Source organism: Homalodisca vitripennis, chromosome 2 (assembly GCF_021130785.1).
Source record: "Homalodisca vitripennis isolate AUS2020 chromosome 2, UT_GWSS_2.1, whole genome shotgun sequence".
NCBI lineage: Eukaryota > Metazoa > Arthropoda > Insecta > Hemiptera > Cicadellidae > Homalodisca > Homalodisca vitripennis.
The window spans coordinates 127,638,144-127,658,360 of record NC_060208.1 but is presented as its reverse complement, the minus strand read 5'-3'; the positions used below and the strand labels follow the sequence as shown (position 1 = coordinate 127,658,360).

Below are 20,217 nucleotides of genomic sequence, written 5' to 3'. Positions count from 1 at the left end.
ATTTTTGGAGTTAGACTATAACCGCCATTGTATCACATTTACATTGCATTATAACCCAAACATTTTTGTCACACCAAGAGCCACTCACATATATATATATATATATATATATATATATATATATATTATATATATACATTTTAAACCCATTTGTGAAAGAAAAAGCCAAATACAAAATAATTGAATCGTAAAAAGTAAGGGCTCTGTGGTGTAATGGTAGCACATTCACCCGGCAAGTGAGAGATCCGGGTTCGAGTCCCGGCGGAGCAAGTACTTTTTGTGATTCAATGTTTATTGAAATTAAATTAGGCTATTACCACTTATACAAATTTAATGTATATATATATATATATATATATATATATATATATATATAATAAACAAATTAGACTTCTTAGTTTAAATTTCCTTTAATATTTCGGCTTTGCCGTTTTCAAAAAGGCATAATAAAAAGGTATAATAAAAAGTATAAAACAAAAATAAACACAGCAACAAAATTTACACAAGTAAATAAATAAACATTTGCATAAATAAATGAACAGAATTTTTTGAACATGTGATTAACACCAAAGAGAAATATCATGAACAGAAAGAAATTTAGAAAAATAATTTAGAAAAATAATAACAAAAACAAAACAATTGATCATTTCATCTTTTATTCAGACCAAAGGGTACTTTTGATTTTAATATTAACTGATGTGCCTGTTCTAAAATTTTTCTAAGTATATTTGTTTCCATCTTCTGGTACTTTGCAAATACCTTTCAATGAATAACATTGTTCAAAATTTTGTTGGTGGCCTAATGTGTATTGTGAAACCAATTTTTCATCCTGTTTTTTAGACGAACAACGATGATTATTTCATTCTTATGTGCAATGGATTGGTTGTCAATCCAACATAATCCATTACACAATTTTTACATGTTAATTGATAAATTACATTTTTTGCTTTTTGCAATTAATTTCTCCTCTAATAGGGTAAGTTTTCTTTGTTTTACTACTGGTAAAAAAAATTGGACGATTTTATAATTTTGCAAGTATTACATCGTTTGTAAAGACAAACGATGTAATATTACTAACCTGAAAAATCTTCTGGGTACGGCCCAAATTGCCACCTACTGACATTCAAAATTCAGAAAAGAAGAAAAGTTTTTAAGTGTCAACCCTGTAAAGACAAACGATGTAATACTTGCAAAATTATAAAATCGTCCAATTTTTTTACCAGTAGTAAAACAAAGAAAACTTACCCTATTAGAGGATAAATAAATTGCAAAAGCAAAAATGTAATTTATCAATTAACATGTAAAAATTGTGCAATGGATTATGTTGGATTGACAACCAATCCATTGCACATAAGAATGAATAATCATCATTGTTTGTCTCTAAAAAAACAGGATGAAAAATTGGTTTTCACAACACGCATTAGGCCACCAACAAAATTTTGAACAATGTTATTCATTGAAAGGTATTTGCAAAGTACCAGAAGATGGAAACAAAATATACTTAGAAAATTTAGAACAGGCACATCAGTTAATATTAAAAATCAAAAGTACCCTTTGATCTGAATAAAAGATGAAATGATCAACTGTTTTTTGTTATTATTATTTTTTCTAAATTATTTTTCTAAATTCTTTCTCTGTTCATGATATTTCTCTTTGGTGTTAATCACATGTTCAAAAATTTCCTGTTCATTTATTTATGCAAATGTTTATTTATTTACTTGTGTAAATTTTGTTGCTGTGTTATTTTTGTTTTATACTTTTTATTATACCTTTTTGAAAACGGCAAAGCCGAAATATTAAAGAAAATTTAAACTAAGAAGTCTAATTTGTTATAATAGAGCAATTCTGCATTATACAACCGAAGTGAAAGAAAAGCCGTTTGGTAAGGAGACTTCTACTTCTACTTTCTACTTTAAATAACATTTGTTAATCATGAACAGAAGAAACTCAAAATTGTCACACTATCCCTAGCCAGTTTAGATACCACGCTATTAAAATTTGTCGTGTTGAATTGTAAGATTGCTTTTTCTTTCTTACAGTCTGTTTGAATCTTGGATTGACACCTAAAGGTTTACAGCCTAAATTTCCCGTGTTTGCTTTGCTTTTCCAATCGAATTAAGAAATGATGTATTTTCCTTCGCAAGACAAACAAGTTTTCAACTCACTAGCTTTGTTCTTGGATTGTACAAAAAATTTATCTAAAAGAACATAGTAACAAACTTTGTTCTCTGTTGGAGCTTCTTCGAGATGAACCGGAGTTTTGTTAATAACGTATTACTAGAATGTAACCATCTAATGAAAACTAAACTTGAACAACTTTACAAAAAACTCAGTAACCTTTATATGAACACAACTGAACCGAATAAGGTCAATTTAAAAGATAGCTACAGTTATAAAGATGTGAACATAAAAATTGATCCACCAAGGACTATCAACATAATCTCCAAAAACGATACTACAAAACAATTGGCAGAACATTCCACTATGAGTTCTAGTGTGGATAAAACTGTGGATATAAACAACGAACAAAATTGCATGGTAGCTTCTAACATACTTAACCTTTCCAAATATGATCTGAATTCCGAAAGAGGTTTCTCTGTTTTTATCCAAGGGATTAACTTAACTTTCTCACCAACACCAAAGTTCAATCAATATGGATTTTCTTGCTGATGGCCTCGCTTTTTCGCGTAATATAAGGCTAAAGTTTCATTTTCTACAAAACACAATGAATGAATAATAAAATCCCAAATTCAGTTGCTAAGTTCAAACCGAAGTCAAATTGGACCCCTCCTAATCTACTCCAATCATCCGATCCAGTCATCCGATTGAACAATTCATAAATGTCATCTTATCGAATTTGTCACATCATGAATTCATGATTCCTTAAAAAGTAATGACAATTTAACAGCAGGAGAAAGAAAAGCTATCACATCTCTTAGGAACAATAAAGATAATATAATAATTTTTACTACCAGCAGATAAGGGCAACACAATAGTACTTCTAGATCTCGATAATTATATTTTTGAAATTAAGAAATTATAAGAATACAATTTACAAACAAATCGATTATGACCCAACTGAATACGTTTTAACAATGATATTAAGCAATTTCTCGCAGTTGAGGACCAAAAGAAGATATAAGTCAAGAAACATTAGCTCTCCTAACATCCTGATGGTACCAAGAACCCCTGTTTTCTATATTTACCTAAAATACATAAGGAAACAAGGCCACCACCAGGGAGACCGATAGTTATTCTGTTCCCTGGGCGGTTTCATGAAACAGAAAGAATCTCCAGCTTTATCGACGACATTTTGCAGCCAATGGTGAAAAATTTGAAGTCACACATCAAGAACACCGATCACTTCATCGCAAGACTGAATGAAATGAAGCAACCCATTCCCAGCGATGTAATTATGGTTACCATTGATGTCCAGTCTCTATACACAAACATTCCTCACAATTTGGGCGAAGAAGCAATTCATAGTTTTTTAAGAACTAGACCTAAGCAAGCCAGTCCCAGCACAAAATTTATAATGACATTACTTAATTTTATTTTAAACTATGAACAACTTTAAATTTCAAGATAAAAATTACCTCCAAATTAATGGAACAGCTATGGGCACCAGGATGGCACCTGCGTATGCTAATCTAATATGGCAAAATTAAAAGAAGATTTTTTGAATTCTCAATCCCTACAAACGTCTTGTATGGTTGAGATTCATTGACGATATTTTTTATGATTTGGAATAATAGCTTTGAACATTTAAAAGAATTTTTGGAAAATCTGAACAAATTCTCTATTGAATTGAAATTTACCTGGAAATTTTCTAAAGAAATCATAACATTCTTGGATGTAGATGTTTTTATTAAATCTGGATTTCTCAAAACAAAAATTCATATTAAAGACAGTAACACAATGGATTATCTACATTTCAACAGCTGCCATCATCCTGTACATGTCAAAAAATCAGTACCAAAGGGTTTATCAGTTAGGGCCAAAAAATTATGTACTGATAGTGCCGATTATCAAAATATTATCTAGAAAAACTTGGAAATGCATTTGTCAAAAGAAAATATCCTTCAAAATTTATAAATAATCAAATTAAACACTCTAATGTTCATAAAATCCAAAATAATGATGATGTAAAATTTATAACAAAATATTTTCCTGGTTTATATAAAACAAACAATATTCTAAGAACGGCACACAGAAATTCTTGAATCTTCACCAATTACTAAAAACTTATTTTTCAAAACCACCCAGGCTAGTGTTTTGTAGAAATACTAACCTGAAAAAATCTTCTGTACGGCCCAAATTGCCACCTTACTGACATTCAAAATTCAGAAAGAAGAAAAGTTTTTAAGTGTCAACCCTGTAAAGACAAACGATGTAATACTTGCAAAATTATAAAATCGTCCAATTTTTTTACCAGTAGTAAAACAAAGAAAACTTACCCTATTAGAGGAGAAATTAATTGCAAAAAGCAAAATGTAATTTATCAATTAACATGTAAAAATTGGGCAATGGATTATGTTGGATTGACAACCAATCCATTGCACATAAGAATGAATAATCATCGTTGTTCGTCTAAAAAACAGGATGAAAAATTGGTTTCACAACACGCATTAGGCCACCAACAAAAATTTTGAACAATGTTATTCATTGAAAGGTATTTGCAAAGTACCAGAAGATGGAAACAAAAATATACTTAGAAAATTTAGAACAGGCACATCAGTTAATATTAAAATCAAAAGTACCCATTGGTCTGAATAAAAGATTAAATGATCAATTGTTTTTTGTTACTATTATTTTTTTCTAAATTATTTTTCTAAATTCTCTGTTTCATGATATTTCTCTTTGTGTTAATCACATGTTCAAAAATTCCTGTTCATTTATTTATGCAAATGTTTATTTATTTACTTGTATAAATTTTGTTGCTGTGTTATTTTTGTTTTATACTTTTTATTATGCCTTTTGAAAACGGCAAAGCCGAAATATTAAAGGAAAATTTAAACTAAGAGAAGTCTAATTTGTTATAATAGAGCAATTCTACATTATACAACAGAAGTGAATATATATATATATATATATATATATGTGTGTGTGTGTGTGTGTGTGTGTTTAACAGAAATAAAATTTATATTATTGGAGTGCTTGTTTTTAAATTTATAAATAATTCCAATAAGAAATGAGCTTCTAGAATTAGGAATTTATTAGAGTTAACGCTCCGTGATTGAGTAATAGACATCATTATTATTGAAAAGGCAGTAAATTACAGTGGTACTCACTGAATAACGTCATAGACCAGGCATTGCATGCACCCATACATTATGAGACTTGAAGCCGGGTATGCCATCTGGGATCGGTATAAGTCCGAGCACTCAAAAGTTACACTGAAATCTCAGTGTTCGTATTTCAGTTACACTGTTGTTTAAAATACTTTAAACTTATTGATCGCTTTGATTTTTCACTCAATGAAAGAGAATTAGTTTGATGATGACAGTATAACACTTATTAATTATAAATTATTTTAGAGAGTAAAAACAATTAAAAACAGTTTCTGTTTACAATTAAATTTAGGATTCTGACATTAAAAAGTTGTCTTGGAAAGTTTTTTGTTTTTTAAGAATAGAGATTTATCTCTATGTGTAGAGTTTCTTTTATTGCTAACCTCACAGTTTCTAATACTCCAGATAAATTTTACTTTATTATTCAAATCTATTAAAATTTGATTGTACAAGAACCATTTCAGATTGACTATAATTTTGTAGAGAGATTTGTTTTGTATGGTTATAAAAATATAACTAAAGTATTATTATTTTATATAATCTTAAATACCTATATTTCTTTTACATATAAAAATATAGCATCACTTTAATACTATCTTACAAGCCTATAACGTAATTCTGTTCGATATCATTGTTCCAAATTAATTTAAACTAAGTAAATTCATGTGTAAGATATTTGAGTAATGGCTGCAAGTACAGTGACAATGTACGTGTTATTTGTGTCACAAGGGGTCGGACACGTTTATCCTTCAAAATATATATTAGTAACTAAATGTTATACACATTTTATATATACAGGGTGTATATTATGTCTGGAAACACCCAATATATCCTTTAATAATTTAAATATAAATTTGAAACCTCTTACAATCGTGATAGAGATTGGGCATCTACTTTTTGGAACAATGTTTTTGTTATGTCACACCAACGGGGGACGTCCTGCCGAGGGTATCGTGAATATTCTTAATGGAAGCCTATACCTTGTGATACATAATTTTAAAGGTAATAGCTTACTGAATTGAATGCCACAAAACCGCATCTCAAGGGAATTATTCTATCAGAAAATAGAGCATTTTTAGTATTGAAAATTTACTGATGTTTCAACAATGTAATTTTTAACATGGTTCTTGCCACAAAATGTGTTACACTAATTTTTTTTAGCATTTTTTTTAAATGTTCAATTAAATAAAACAAAAATTTCATTTTAAGCTGGTTCTATTAGCACAAATTTGCCAGTTTTTGTTACAGTACAATTATGGAAATACTTATGTTATTGATTTCTTATTACAAATAAAAAATAATGTATGCTGTTAGAAAAGTCTTACAACAAACGTTTTTACCTGCATTTGGTGTTTAGTCAAAGCAATTGTTCGAACTGTGTTCCTTCTACGGTTTGACAATGAGCCAATCTTGTGTGTAAAATGATTCGACAGAGTTGCCTAACATTTCTTCAGTTTATCAAAGCAATCTCCTCTATAATCCTGTTTCTTAGGTCTTCCAAATTATGAGGCTTTCTTTTATAAACATTGGATTTTAAATGACTCCATAGGAAATAATCGATTGGTGACAAATCCGGAGATCTTGGAGGCCATTCGATTTCTCCTCTTCGGCCAATCCATTTATGAGGAAACCTTAAATCCAAATACTATCTTACCTGTCTCCCATAATGGGGTGGAGCACCATCCTGCTGAAACCATACATTATCAAAGTATTCTCCTGATGCAATTTTGAATAGCTGGGATTATTTCATTTTGGAGCATATTGTAGTAAAGTTCGGCATTTAAATTTCCATTGATGAAAAAGGGTCCAACAATTTTGTTACCTAAAATTCCACACCATACGTTCAGTTTTTGTGGGTTGCTGTGAATGGGACTCAGTAATCCAATGTGGGTTTTCACTAGCCCAGTAACGGCAATTGTGCCTGTTAACATTGCCATTTAGGAAAAAAGTTGCCTCATCAGAAAATAGTATGTTGGTCAGAAAATCTCTATTGTCATCACATTTGCGCATCACAAGTTCACAAAACTCAACTCTTCTGTCGTAATCATCCTCACTTAACTGTTGGACTAAATGAACTTTAAATGGTTTGTATTTATTAATTTTCAAAATCTTACTCACAGACATAGAGTGCATATCATGTTTGCTGTGCAGCTTTTCTGAGCGATGTATGTGGGTCTTCAATAAATGTTTGCAAAACATCTAGTGCATGTTCTTCATCTGTTGCAGATTGTATCCTACCCGACTTTGGCCGATTACGTACACTCCCTGTCATTTCAAAACGCTCAATAGTTTTTGATATTGTTGAAACACTTATGGGATTCCTTTCTGGGAAAGTGTCATTAAACAAATTACAAACTTCCCGGATAAGATCTTTGACGATCGCCATATCCTCGCATCATCAACAGAGTAATTCGTTCTCTTTCAGACAATTCCATTAAAATGCCAAATAAAAACTGAACTACTGTAATTAGATAACTTGTTGACAGCAATGCTTCAGAGACACTGATTAACTCGACAGGAATGATATGACCTTTGTCCATTTGTAATTCCCAAGCTTAGACCTGTCTAGTGAAAGCTCCATGCTCAACAAACTGAAACCTGTAGACCAGATGATGATTAATAACACAATAATGTTTCTCATAGGCTAGTGACCTTTGTCTCTTTAAACCTTCCTGCTGACTGGAAAACACCAAGTACAGATTCATAAGTAATCAGAGAAAGTGACTCATAAGTTTTATTCATTGTAATAAAAACTGGTAAATTTGTACTAATGAAACCAGCTTAAAAATAAATTGTTTATTTTTATTTTAATTGAACATTTAAAAAATGCTAAAAAATTAGTGTAACACATTTTGTGGCAAGAACCATGTTAAAATTACATTGTTGAACATCAGTAAATTTTCAATACTAATAATGCTCTATTTTCTGATAGAATAATTCCTTTGAGATGCGGTTTGTGGCATTCAATTCAGTAAGCTATTACCTTTTAAAATTATGTATCACAAGGTATAAGCTTCCATTAAGAATATTCACGATACCCTCGGCAGGACGTCCCCCGTTGGTGTGACATAACAAAACATTGTTCCAAAAGTAGATGCCCAATCTCTATCACGATTGTAATGAGGTTTCAAATTTATATTTAAATTATTAAAGGATATATTTGGGTGTTTCCAGACATAATATACACCCTGTATATATATATATATATATATATATATATATATATATATATATATATATATGAATATCCTATATAATTTTATATTCATCACAAAATTATTAATTTTTAAGATATAAAATCACCCGAACTATACTTGAATTGAAATACCTATAGCATAATGTAGTTTGACATTTTGGTTTCATTAGTTTTAGATAATAATGAATGTTAAGAATTCAGTATTCATGAACATCGATGATTTGATTGTCTTGGTTGCTGCTTAACATACAGCAGCCAAATATAATTCTAATTTGAAAGTCTGGGGAGAACCAGGCAAATTTTGTGAGTAATTAGAAAATTAAATTTTGGTAAAAAAAATCATTAAACTTTTGCTTGTTCAAATTTATTAGAAAAACACTAATAAGTTGAACAAGAAAGTATATAATTTTTCTGATATAATATATAATTCCTACAAAAACTTTTCAAAAGGAAGTTATGTTATAAAAACAAACTATGTACATGTTAGAAAAATCTGTTGTCTTTTCTGATGAACTGCTGGTAGAAGCTTTGCATTTTCTCCTTGTATATTTTATATATTGTCTCTAAATTTAGAATGTGTTCCTCACTGCTTCGAGAGGAGAAGTCTTCCAATGCAGGACAATCTTTGGGAAATCTTCATCATAGTTCCTTGTTTGTCAATCGATAAAAAATGATCACTCATGCTGGTTCAAAAATGTTTCTATAAATAAAAAACAACTGCTCAAAATGAATAACAGTTTGAGACATAAATAATGATTATAACTGAATTGTATTGATAACCAGACAAAGCTAATATAAATATTTGAAATCCATAAAAAATATGTTATTATGTTGTTGTTTTATTATTGTTAGTAATAATAATAATAGTTTTTATGTTATAAAAGTTAAATGTATGTAAGTTATGTATTGAAAGTTTTATATTTTAAAATATTACAGTAAGATACAGGTTTTTATAACACTGTTGTGATGTTCTCATTAATATTATTTGATTGTTTCAGGCACATTCAAGAAAATAAGCAAACTGATCAGTCATCAAGATGGTCTTCAGACTCTAACATTCCTCCACAAGTGAGTTGAATTGTCATTTGCACTTATTATGTCTTTGCTTAATCTATTTAATTGAAAACTTAAATTAGTGTGGAATCTACTTTTACATAGAGAAGGCATGTTATTGACTACTGTGTGACTTTATAGGCTTTAGTTGTAGTTGCACCTGTGTAAGCCCAATTGTTTGAGCTGGCAACTAGTAATTCAAGTACAATATAACTAGAGTTTGGTAGTCCATTTGTTAGGACAGGTAGTATATACATTGCTTGTTAATGAGTGTTAGAAATCTCCCTTCTGAGTAGAATTATTGAGTTAGAAGCCTTGTTGCCAGTTTCTTGAAGCGTTTTGGGTTCTTTATTTTGAGTTGCCCATGTGGAACTTCAAATAATGTAGTTCTCACCTTTTCAAAGAGAATCTCTGCAACTTGGACAGGAATCTCGCATTTTAAAGTTAGATGAGGTGAGAAAACAAGAATACTGGAATGACATGGTGCTGGAACTGCTTACTATCAGTGTTTGTGACCAGAATTTTAAACTTGTACATCTAATTATGTGTTTTCCTATCTGAACTAACATGGTCTATCTGAATATTATAATAGGTTGAATTCATTTTAAACTATTTCATCAGTTTTTAAAAAGTGATGTAATGAATTAAATAAATACAATTATTACATTTACATATAAATTTGATAAGCCAATAATATCTAATTGTTAAATTTGTAGGATAAAATAGGTTGTTTTAATTCCTTTTCTTTTTCTAGTTCAGCTATATAATAATTTAACAGATGAATAGTAATAGATTAAGTATAATTAACAATAAATCAATTATTTATTATGCAATTTTCACAGAGCCGTAGTATTGCTTAATTTGTCTTATGTTGTATAACTATTGACCTAGCGTGACCATAGCCACAGATAGCCTTGAGATTACTTAAACAGGTAGGTTGTGTCACTTGGTCGCTAGTTGTGGATGAATTGAATAAACTAGTAAATTGTACATAGTATTTCTTGAGTAATTTTAGCACATTCTCGAAGTCAGGTGAATAAAAATTGAGATAATAGATAGTATGTTCTAGAACTATACAGTGAAAATTAAGTGTATTTTGACCACTTAAAATAAACTAAGGTATAGAGAATATTCCTAGACACTTCATTACTTGAATGATATTTTTGTAGTCATCAAAAACTAAGTGACTTTAAGTTATAGGTCAAGTCCAGCTTTTATGACATACCAAACAAGCTACAACTTTTGTAATATTGCCTTGAGATACACAAACACAATTTCTAAAAATTAGGAACCTTTTTCCCAATTGTCCAAATACCCTTTCACACGAATGAGTTGCTTGTGCATCCTTGGTGGTTGAAAAGGTGTAATCAGTTATTAGTTAGTCCATATAAAAAATCTTCTAATAGGAGTTGCTTGTGCATCCTTGGTGGTTGAAAAGGTGTAATCAGTTATTAGTTAGTCCATATAAAAAATCTTCTAATAGGCAGAAAAAGTTATTTGTTATTGTGCTTCTTCTCCAGATACTGAAATTGTGTTCACTACCAGGCCATTCTGCAGAGACACTTATTTTTTTTCTACGGTAAAACAAATAACTTGTACATTTTTACTGGTATCGATATTTCGGTTTATATTCTCAATTCTGAACATTTTAGGCTTTTTAATTTTGATATGGGAGCAGCCCTGATTTTGATAAGGTTCCAATAGCAGTAGGCAGTAGAAATCTATTTTTCCAAAAAAGGGCTACCTCGTTCATCTTGTACGTTGAAAGGAAATTTGATTTAAATGTCAGCTTTCCAACTATCTTGTCAGCTACGTAGTGGACAGTTTTTGAATGTGTTGACAGCTCCTCTGTGGATACTTGCAACAAAAAATATGTTCAGTATATAAGTGTTTTGTTATAATCAACAGTATTTTATTACATGTAATGTTTTTATAACAATTAAAAATTATCAAAAAAGTAATTAGAAATAAAACGTCAAGGTTTAAATTTACCTAGATCAACAACATATCAAAGTAGAATTTCCATTTATTGATTCTTTACAAAAATTTCTTTACTTTTACGTTAATGAACTAAACTTTGGTGATGGATCATGCCCATCATTCTTTGGCAAACTTGCATTTTGATGTCGTCATGTTTCCAACTGAATCCATTTAGCATGTCATACTCCATCTTAAAAATTTAAGAATATTCTTATCATCTGTTATAATTTTAAAATACTGTTAGTATATTCGTGAAGATTCATGTAAAATTTAGGATACACACAAAATTTGCTTAATTGAATGAAATACTACATTTTATCCACTTTATCCAATGTTTTTATAATTTAGTAAAATTTCTTGATTGTAAAGATAAGACTGTCAAAAATTGAATACATTGCTTGACGGATACAAAACAACATTTTCTTATTTTTCCTTTCCCTGTTAATCGTTTTACATGATCTATAATATTTTTAGTATATTTTTCTTCAGGGTTTATCATGTTTGGCTAATTTATAGTCATTTGTAATATATATAATACATATATTATATTATATATAAAATATTATATTTAAAATTTGTTAGTTATAAATAAAGCTTACTTAATAATAAAAACTGTTAATTCCAAAATGACAATGTATGTGTTATATATATTTTCTTTAATATGTTTTAAAAAATAAGAAAAACATATTTTCAGTTTGTGAAATTAATTCTCCAGTATTTCTAATTTTTAATAGTTTACTTATTTAATAGATCACATTTGTAAAAATTGTAATAAATTAAATTAATTTTGAAAGAGATTTTCAGCTTTTTGTTTTAAAGAAAAATGTAAGATCTATATAAGACGTACATTGAAATAACAACCACAAATTCACCTTGGCTGTTCTTTGAAGCTTTGACACACTAGGAATACATATATATATATATATATATATATATATATATATATATATATATATATATATATATATATATATATATATATATATATATATATACAGGGTGTATATTATGTCTGGAAACACCCAAATATATCCTTTAATAATTTAAATATAAATTTGAAACCTCTTACAATCGTGATAGAGATTGGGCATCTACTTTTTGGAACAATGTTTTGTTATGTCACACCAACGGGGGACGTCCTGCCGAGGGTATCGTGAATATTCTTAATGGAAGCCTATACCTTGTGATACATAATTTTAAAGGTAATAGCTTACTGAATTGAATGCCACAAACCGCATCTCAAGGGAATTATTCTATCAGAAAATAGAGCATTTTTAGTATTGAAAATTTACTGATGTTCAACAATGTAATTTTAACATGGTTCTTGCCACAAAATGTGTTATACTAATTTTTTAGCATTTTTTAAATGTTCAATTAAAATAAAATAAACAATTTATTTTTAAGCTGGTTTCATTAGTACAAATTTACCAGTTTTTATTACAATGAATAAAACTTATGAGTCACTTTCTCTGATTACTTATGAATCTGTACTTGGTGTTTTCCAGTCAGCAGGAAGGTTTAAAGAGACAAAGGTCACTAGCCTATGAGAAACATTATTGTGTTATTAATCATCTGGTCTACAGGTTTCAGTTTGTTGAGCATGGAGCTTTCACTAGACAGGTCTAAGCTTGGGAATTACAAATGGACAAAGGTCATATCATTCCTGTCGAGTTAATCAGTGTCTCTGAAGCATTGCTGTCAACAAGTTATCTAATTACAGTAGTTCAGTTTTTATTTGGCATTTTAATGGAATTGTCTGAAAGAGAACGAATTACTCTGTTGATGATGCGAGGATATGGCGATCGTCAAAGATCTTATCGGGAAGTTTGTAATTTGTTTAATGACACTTTCCCAGAAAGGAATCCCATAAGTGTTTCAACAATATCAAAAACTATTGAGCGTTTTGAAATGACAGGGAGTGTACGTAATCGGCCAAAGTCGGGTAGGATACAATCTGCAACAGATGAAGAACATGCACTAGATGTTTTGCAAACATTTATTGAAGACCCACATACATCGCTCAGAAAACACAGTTCGAACAATTGCTTTGACACCAAATGCAGGTAAAACGTTTGTTGTAAGACTTTTCTAACAGCATACATTATTTTTTATTTGTAATAAGAAATCAATAACATAAGTATTTCCATAATTGTACTGTAATAAAAACTGGCAAATTTGTGCTAATAGAACCAGCTTAAAATGAAATTTTTGTTTTATTTAATTGAACATTTAAAAAAATGCTAAAAAATTAGTGTAACACATTTTGTGGCAAGAACCATGTTAAAATTACATTGTTGAACATCAGTAAATTTTCAATACTAAAAATGCTCTATTTTCTGATAGAATAATTCCTTTGAGATGCGGTTTGTGGCATTCAATTCAGTAAGCTATTACCTTTAAAATTATGTATCACAAGGTATAGGCTTCCATTAAGAATATTCACGATACCCTCGGCAGGACGTCCCCCGTTGGTGTGACATAACAAAACATTGTTCCAAAAAGTAGATGCCCAATCTCTATCACGATTGTAAGAGGTTTCAAATTTATATTTAAATTATTAAAGGATATATTTGGGTGTTTCCAGACATAATATACACCCTGTATATATATATATATACCACAGATCCCTTACTTTTTATGATTCAATTATTTTGTATTTGGGTGTATCTGTCACATATGCATTTAAGCATTTAAATAACCAAAGTAACATATAATATCAAGACCAAATACCTGTCAAACGAATTTTATTTACATTAATCATATTATGGCAATAGCCTAATTTAATTCTTCAATAAACATTGAATCACAAAATTACTGGCTCCACCGGGATGATTTTTTTGTTTACAAAGATGAGTTGGACAGTCAAAATTGTGAAATATTTTTAAATTAAATTTTTATTTGGTGAAGCGGGTACTAAAAAATGTGAGTAATTTACAGATTTAAAATTATATATATACATATATGTTGGTCAGACCATAAATAAAGTATAAAAAACTAAAACTGGTTTATTTAAAATGTTTAAACTAACAAAAACATCTTAGTATTTTAAATTTTGTGTAAACTTTTAGTACTAAGGGCAAACAGTGAATTTATATTTGTATATGCATTTTTCTTATTATCACAATGAGTAACTTTTCCGCACTAAAGCATGCCTTATTTATTTTGTTCAACCCACCCTAATATATAAGGATACAAAACATGTTTCTTCCATCTTCTTGCTTAACATTCTTTTCAGTTACATTTTCAAAAGAGACAACAAATAAAAGTATACAAGGTTATAAAAATATGAATGGTACTTGTATCATATTATGTCTAAGCAAGTAAATAAAAAAAATTAATATATATATTTCTACGTTAAGGAACATTTAATTTTTTTATTTACTTGCTTAGGCATAATATGGTATAAGTACCATTCATATTTGTATAACCTTGTGTGTATATATGTATATATATATATATATATATATATATATATATATATATATATATATATATATATACAGTAGAGTCCTGGTAATCCGAGGTGAATGGGACCGAATGTACCTCGAATTGTGAAGAACTCGAATTATACGGAACACTTTAAGAAAAATTGGGTTATAATTAGAACTGAAGGCAAACAAAAGAAATATGCTTTTATTACAAATACCAGCATTAATAAATTACTTACAGAGGTCCAAAGATGCAATGTTTACTTTAAAAAACTCTCTAGAGTTTTTTGTTTCACCACACTGCAGCGTTTGCGGGCAGCCATGTCTCTCCACCGCCGAAGCAATAACGTGTCTGCCGCTGTCGCCTCTGCTTGCTGCTCTACGTAGCGCAGGGCCGCATCCAGTGCCGCGTAGCCGTCGCTGTGAGTCATTGCCAGGTCTGTCTCCTGCACACTTTCTTCTTCCTCACTCCCGTCAGCTGTCATGTCTGTGACCATCTCAACTATGGTGTCGTCTGTTGTCTCTAACTGTTCGTCCCTACTCATCCACTCTCCAATATCAGTTTGATTTGTCCCATTGCAACCAGGAAGTCTGTTTTTAAATTTATTAACGGTAGATCGTCATCTTCATCATCATTTTCAATTTTACACACTCCGATTTTCTTCCATGATTTCTGGATTGTTTCTGGTTTCATTTCGCTCCAAGCTTCAGCGATCCAATAAATTACATCCTTGATTGTGACTCTTTTCAGGAAATCTTTTATGGTTGCCTCTCCTTCAATTGTTTGAAACATTGATTGCAACAAACGGCGTCTGTACTTTTTTTTTTCAAAGTTTCAAGTACGCCTTGGTCCATAGGCTGAATGAGGCTGGTCACGTTCGGTGGCAAAAACATCGTGCGTATGCCATCGCATGCAGTTCCCCTTCATCTGGGTGTGATCCTGCGTTATCAAGTGTTAAGATGGCTTTAGAGGGTAGGTTGCTTTTCTTCAAAAACTTTTTGGTTTCAGGAACAAATTCACTAAAAAACCAGTTTTTAAAAATTTGTTTGTCCATCCATGCGTTTTTTTGGTTTGTATAAGTTGCTGGAAGCGTTGAAATAGACATGTTTTTAAACGCACGAGGCTTAGCAGACTTGCCAATGACAATTAGTTTTAATTTATGGCTTCCCGATGCGTTTGAAGCGGCTAGCACAGTCAGTCTCTCTTTGCTTTTTTGTGACCCGGAGCAGCTTTTTCCTCCCGTGAAGTTTTTGATGGCAAAGTTTTAAAATTCAAACCAGTTTCATCACAGTTGTAAATCTGATCAGGTGTTAAATTTTCACTTTTAATAAGATTTTTTAACTTTTCACAGAACTGAACAACTGCCTCGGAATCCGCCGAGAGTTTCTCCCCACAAATTTCTAACTGCCTCACGCCATAACGTTTTTTCCAACGGTCAAGCCATCCTACACTTGCCGTAAAATCTTCCTCACCTTCATTGATTTCATTGTGAAAGTACAATGCCTTTTCCTGTAAAATAGGTCCGGAAATAGGACAACCTTTGTTTCTTTGTTGACAAAACCATAAAAATAGGGCCTCGCTAGTTTTTTCATACTCTGCTTTCTTCATAGACTTCCGCTCATTAGTACACTTTTCTGATGCAAACTTTTCAATTTTATCGTGATTCCTTCGCCAGTCACCAACTGTCACTTCACCAACTCCGTACTCGGCAGCTAATTTTTTTAACGTTTCACCTTTATCAAGTCTTTTAAGAGCTTCTAGTTTTGTTTTTATCGGTACAAACTTTCTTTTACTTTTTGAACTCATAGTTCACTGTACAATGAACACATAAACACTTCAGAAAATACTTTTTTAATAAAACTTAATATTTAGACAACAAGTACTGTACGTTGTAAATAACAGACGGGTAAGCGCACTGCGATCGTAATCTAGCAGTCGAACGTGATGAGCAACGGACTGATTTATTTTTAGACAATAAGGGGCGCGATGTTCCGTGGCCTTGACAATAGGGTGGTAGTGGGGCGGTGCAAATGAAGTGGCACTGATGAGTCAGGCTGCCGGCTTCTCCAAGTAGCCTAGCACTCAGTTTACAGACATGCGCTCGGGTGTGTTGTACAAATATGTCAATATCACATTTTATTTTTTTACATGTGTTGGCTCGGATTTAACGGAACCTCGGACTATCGAGACTCGAACTATCGGGACTCTACTGTATATATATATATATATATATACATATAAATTTACACACACACACACACACACGCACGCACACACACACACACACACATGCACACACTCACACACGCACACACTCACACACTCACACATTAGTTATGTCTAAGATTGTAACCCATTCAATAGCAATTTTGTTTGAATGACCAACATTTTGGCTTCTTCATATCTTCTGTTAGTGTAATCTTTATTTTCATAATTTTGAAACTTCTTGGGGCCGATTGGAGAGAAACATTTGTCAAAGGTTTGATTGTGTTGTACAACATGCAGACATGGTCTAATTGAACCTTGGTGTCAAACTTCGGCACAATGATAGTCAATCATTTCTCCTGTTTTTCTCACATATGTTCAGAGGAAGCTTGTATACATGTGTAACTATAAGTAACTACTATTAAATAACATACAAATAAATTAAATGTAATTGTTTAGTTCTAATACTTTTCATGCACATATCAAATGTATACCACAGCACCATCTATGTATATTGTCAATGACACCCACTGGTACAAGTACCTCTTTAGTGTAGGCAACAACTATCACAGGATTTAATGTGTTCATGAAGAGCATTTCACATAACATACACAAGCTATGGCAATAAATGTGGCCAACTAGTATTGGCTTACCTGATTACATTCTAATTTCATTTTACTGAACTTGATTTTCTAATTCTCATAAAATTCGGTAGCAATACTCTAAAGTGGAGCATTTTTATCCTCTCTATGAACAAGTTATTTCATAATTTTGGTTGTAGTTCAGTTTTACTACTTAGTGGTAAAACATATTCACTAAGATAATATGCTAATTGTATCATTATTTACACACTTCTATGACAAATTATAATTGATAAGACAAATACAATGTAATGTATCAAGGCTGGACCATAAAAGTTTAGGTTTAATTGTTTTGTCATTAAATGTTAATGTGTGTTTGTTACTTTCAGTACATTACTTTGAAGCTGGCCAATCTTTCCATTGTCAAAACAATAACATTTGGGAAATATGAAAAGAATCATGTATGCAATCTCAAGAAATTCAAAATTTTTGTTGGATTAAACGATGAACACATGATGGAATTACTTGATACGTAAGTACTTACTTAATTTTTTTAAAGTCATTAATTTCTGTATGTTGAATTAATATAGAATACTATATTGCTACAACCATAAATTAGAAGATAAAAATTCATGCAACATTTATTGTGTTAAAAAGCTATTATGGTGCAGTATTTTTATGGTTTAACCCCGTAATCATTAGATCCTCCTTGATTATGTTGTCTCAACTGGCATCAACGAAATTCTGTTGATTTGCAGTACTAGCACTCGCTACTTGTTATAGTATATATTCAGGTGATTATTGATATCATTTATATACCATTGGAAAAAATGCTGAACATTGTAATGCTGTTTTTATTTCTCGATGTCAACTGTGACTTCATAGATTTACATTACATAAGTGATGATAAGTAATTTCCTTAGTAGTGCTTCGCCGTCTTTACCCTGTCAAGTACTGTGATAGCATTGTCATTTATTCTAAATTTCGGCAATATTGTCCTGATTAATGCTTATTATTCATTGAAATAGTTTTAATAAATGTTGAGGGATCTATTGTGATAGTGAAGCTAGTGACGTGTTGTAAAAATTATTTATATTTATATTTGAAGATTAGTTATAAAGTTGTCTAGGCTACCTGGCGAACCGAATATTACTGTTTTTAGACAACCATGTGTTACTAAATATTTTTTTAGTTCTTCCGCTACCTCATGGAACAAGACAATTTGCTTACTTCAGAAGTAGGCAGATACTTGGACAGTCATACTGAGATATCAAAGATACTCAAACACTGGTACAAAAGTGAATTATAAAAAGTAAATGAATGGTCATTGTATGTAATGTACATAATTGATTTAATTATAATTTTACTAAAAACAATTGAATGTAACAAACAGTTTTATCTCATCTCCCAGACAACTAATTCATGAGCTTTCTCATAAAATTATAAAAAGTGAAAAATGTAAGTGAATTTAGATTGTTTTGTTATTATGCTTTATAATTAAGTAATCCAATAAAAGCTGGGTTTCCTTGTAACAAACATTTTGCTGGTTCTGAATAAAAAAATATTGAAACAGATAAACAAAAAAAGTAATAAGATATTGACAGTTGCTTTTGATTTTTGTTTATCTTACTAAAAAATTTGGAAGTAAGTACTAAAATAAATAAAATTAAAAATTATTTGGAGAAAGCAACAAACGCTGTTGTAGAGCAACCAAATAGACTAAAATGTTCTGAGAAATTGACTAATTTATCTGTATCCAAACTCATTCTATTAATATTTTAGTACACGCATGCATTTTTGCCAAAATCAATTAAAAAATTCAGTCCAAGACAGGCTTGGTTAATTGCTTCCTCAATGGGTTAAATAATAAAGTCCACACACCAAGTCACTGTAAAATGATGTTGGATGTGTGGGGTTAATTAGGCTACATATATCAATACACGTCATGTATTAAAATCTTATGAGTATACTAAGCTTGTTTAAAAATTTATTTACCCTGCCATTTTCTTATTGCCATCATGGTTACCCATAAGACCAATGTTAAAATATTCCAAAATAGACCAAATAAAATATATGTAACAATATTATGTAACAAACTCCTTTAAATTTGATGAAAAGTATGTGAGAGCTCTGTTATTGTGAATCATCAGGTTTCTTTAATCTTCTCATCGACTTTAAAGACAATTTCATCGTTCATAATGCTTGGCCTTCCCTTTTTCGTCATCATGCACATTAGTAAGGCCATTTTAAAACCTAATGCAGCACTGAAATACTCCACCTTTAATAATCACATAGTCCCCATAAACTTCACATAGCTGGCGATAAATCTCAATTTGTTTATTGTGCTTAGCCAACAAAAACCATATTACCGACCTCACTTCATAACTCGTGAGATTTTCAGTTGTGTCACAAACTGCTATTGTAAAACAACAAAGAGCGACAGTAACCTCTCACTACTAGTACAGCCGGATCAATGAACGTC

General features: G+C 30.7%; 1 protein-coding gene across 2 annotated transcripts in view; it reads left to right on the top strand.

Moving 5' to 3' along the window:
• LOC124354709 (muskelin) overlaps positions 1 to 20,217 on the top strand; it is a 92,228-nt gene that overhangs the window by 5,776 nt on the left and 66,235 nt on the right. For both annotated transcript variants that reach the window (XM_046805364.1, XM_046805365.1), the window contains exons 2-3: positions 9,486 to 9,555; positions 18,125 to 18,267. In XM_046805364.1, coding sequence (XP_046661320.1) covers positions 9,486 to 9,555; positions 18,125 to 18,267 — 213 coding nt within the window. The remainder of the gene's footprint in view (positions 1 to 9,485; positions 9,556 to 18,124; positions 18,268 to 20,217) is intronic.